Source organism: Echinops telfairi, unplaced genomic scaffold (assembly GCF_000313985.2).
Source record: "Echinops telfairi isolate 266 unplaced genomic scaffold, ASM31398v2 ScPeMD7_9;HRSCAF=40, whole genome shotgun sequence".
Taxonomy (NCBI): Eukaryota; Metazoa; Chordata; class Mammalia; order Afrosoricida; family Tenrecidae; genus Echinops; species Echinops telfairi.
In genome coordinates this window covers 77,697,524-77,699,140 of record NW_022103906.1, presented here as the reverse complement: position 1 = coordinate 77,699,140, position 1,617 = coordinate 77,697,524, and the positions used below count along the sequence as shown (strand labels likewise).

General features: G+C 63.0%; 1 protein-coding gene across 1 annotated transcript in view; it reads left to right on the top strand.

Annotated features, from left to right (window-relative positions):
- The window catches only part of FAM166C (family with sequence similarity 166 member C), a 19,205-nt gene that overhangs the window by 15,471 nt on the left and 2,117 nt on the right, over positions 1-1,617 (top strand). Inside the window, exon 3 of the mRNA XM_004696419.2 lies at positions 806-924. Coding sequence (XP_004696476.1) covers positions 806-924 — 119 coding nt within the window. The remainder of the gene's footprint in view (positions 1-805; positions 925-1,617) is intronic.

Here is a 1,617-nt window from a genome sequence, read left to right as displayed (position 1 = left end):
AGCCCCCAGCCTAAGCCCCCATAAATGCCTACTCTCCGGTGTATTTCTCCCTGTGGACTGGGCACCCAGCTGACCGCAACCTCTCTGTGAGAGGGCCCTGAGCCAGCGCTGTGGAGGACCTGTCTCGCTCCCCTTATTCTTCTGTTTCTCTGGCTCCCTCGGCCCAGTTCCCGTGCGTCCCAGCAGATTCAGTGATGCCAGGTGGGGTCCATGGAGAAGGTGGGGTACTCTCTGGGCAGTCTGCAAATATGGTCTATCTGCCGGATTCCTGAACACTTTACACCCCCACCCCCACCCCAAGCTGTATCCCAAGAGCCGAGCACCGCCTGGTGCCCAGGTCAGAGAAGTCCCCAGTGCGGAGAGAGGACCAGGAAGGTGCTGCCAGATGGAGGGGCCCATGAGCATATCTCAGCTGCTGCCACCTGCAGCGTCGGTGCATAGCTGAGCGAGGGTAACCAACACTCAGACCCAAACTCACTGCCGTCTAGCCAATGCGGACTCATAGCGACCCTCTAGGACCTGGCAGAGCTGCCCCCTGGGGGGTTCCAAGACTGCAAGTCTTTAAGGGCATGGAAAAGCCCCGTCTTTGTCCCCGCAGAGCTTCCGGCTGTTTGGAACTGCTGACCCGTAAAGTTAGCAGCCCAAAGCTGAACCACTGTGCCCGCAGGGTGCTCAGGCAGCCGGGGTGGTGTGGGGTGTTATCCCTGCTGGGCGAGGACCCGGCTGAGAGAGGTGAGCGGTTCATCAGACAGCCGGCGCCGGTGGTTCCTGCACACTAACCTCCCGCCCCGCTTCCTTGGCCGAGGTGCAGTCAGCGCAGCAGCATCGGGAGCACATTCACGACAAGACTGGCACAGTGCCCCGCGTCCCCTACTTCGTGCTGCCCGTGAAAGAGTGGGACCGGTACCCCATCCCCACCGACCTGTGAGTGCTTCCGTCCTCTTTCGTCCGCCCACGGAACAAACACACGCACCCCCGGGCACCTGCGCCTGCGCTCTGCCAGCCATGGCCAGGCACCCAGACGAAGCCTGCAAGGTCCAGTCTGGGGCAATGGCGGCATCCCCGGACGGCTGCAATCGGCCAGCCTCTCCGCCGGCCTGGCAGTTGCCGCCTGGCACCTCCAGAGAGCCAGGAGCGCCTGCCCTCTAGCGGGCCCGGAGGGCACTGCAGCGAGCGGGAAGGGGTCCTCGCGGCCCCTGCCGGACCGGGAAAATGTTTCTCCCAGGCACTTACTTCCAAAGGAGCCCTGGTGACAAAGTGGTTGGATTGCGATCCCCAAGGTCAGCAGTTCGAAGCCACCAGCCGCTCCGCGGGAAAAAGCCTGGGCTTTCTACTCCTGGTACAATCTCAGGAACTCCTGTGGGGCGGCTCTCAAGTCAAAGGCAGTGAGAGTGAGGGACTCGAACATAGCTTTAAAGGTCAAATTGTCCCCGCGAAACTTCATCACCGCTTCCGGAAGCCCCTCTGCCGCCCTCGCCCCTTCCTGATGCCCACAGGTCTGTGCCAGGTGTCTGCCAGGCAAGCACCCCCAACCCCACCCTGCCCCAACCGCCAGCCTGTGCACTCGCAGCGGTCTAGGTGGTGGCTGTGCCCGCGCCCGACTGCAGATGCCCGGGC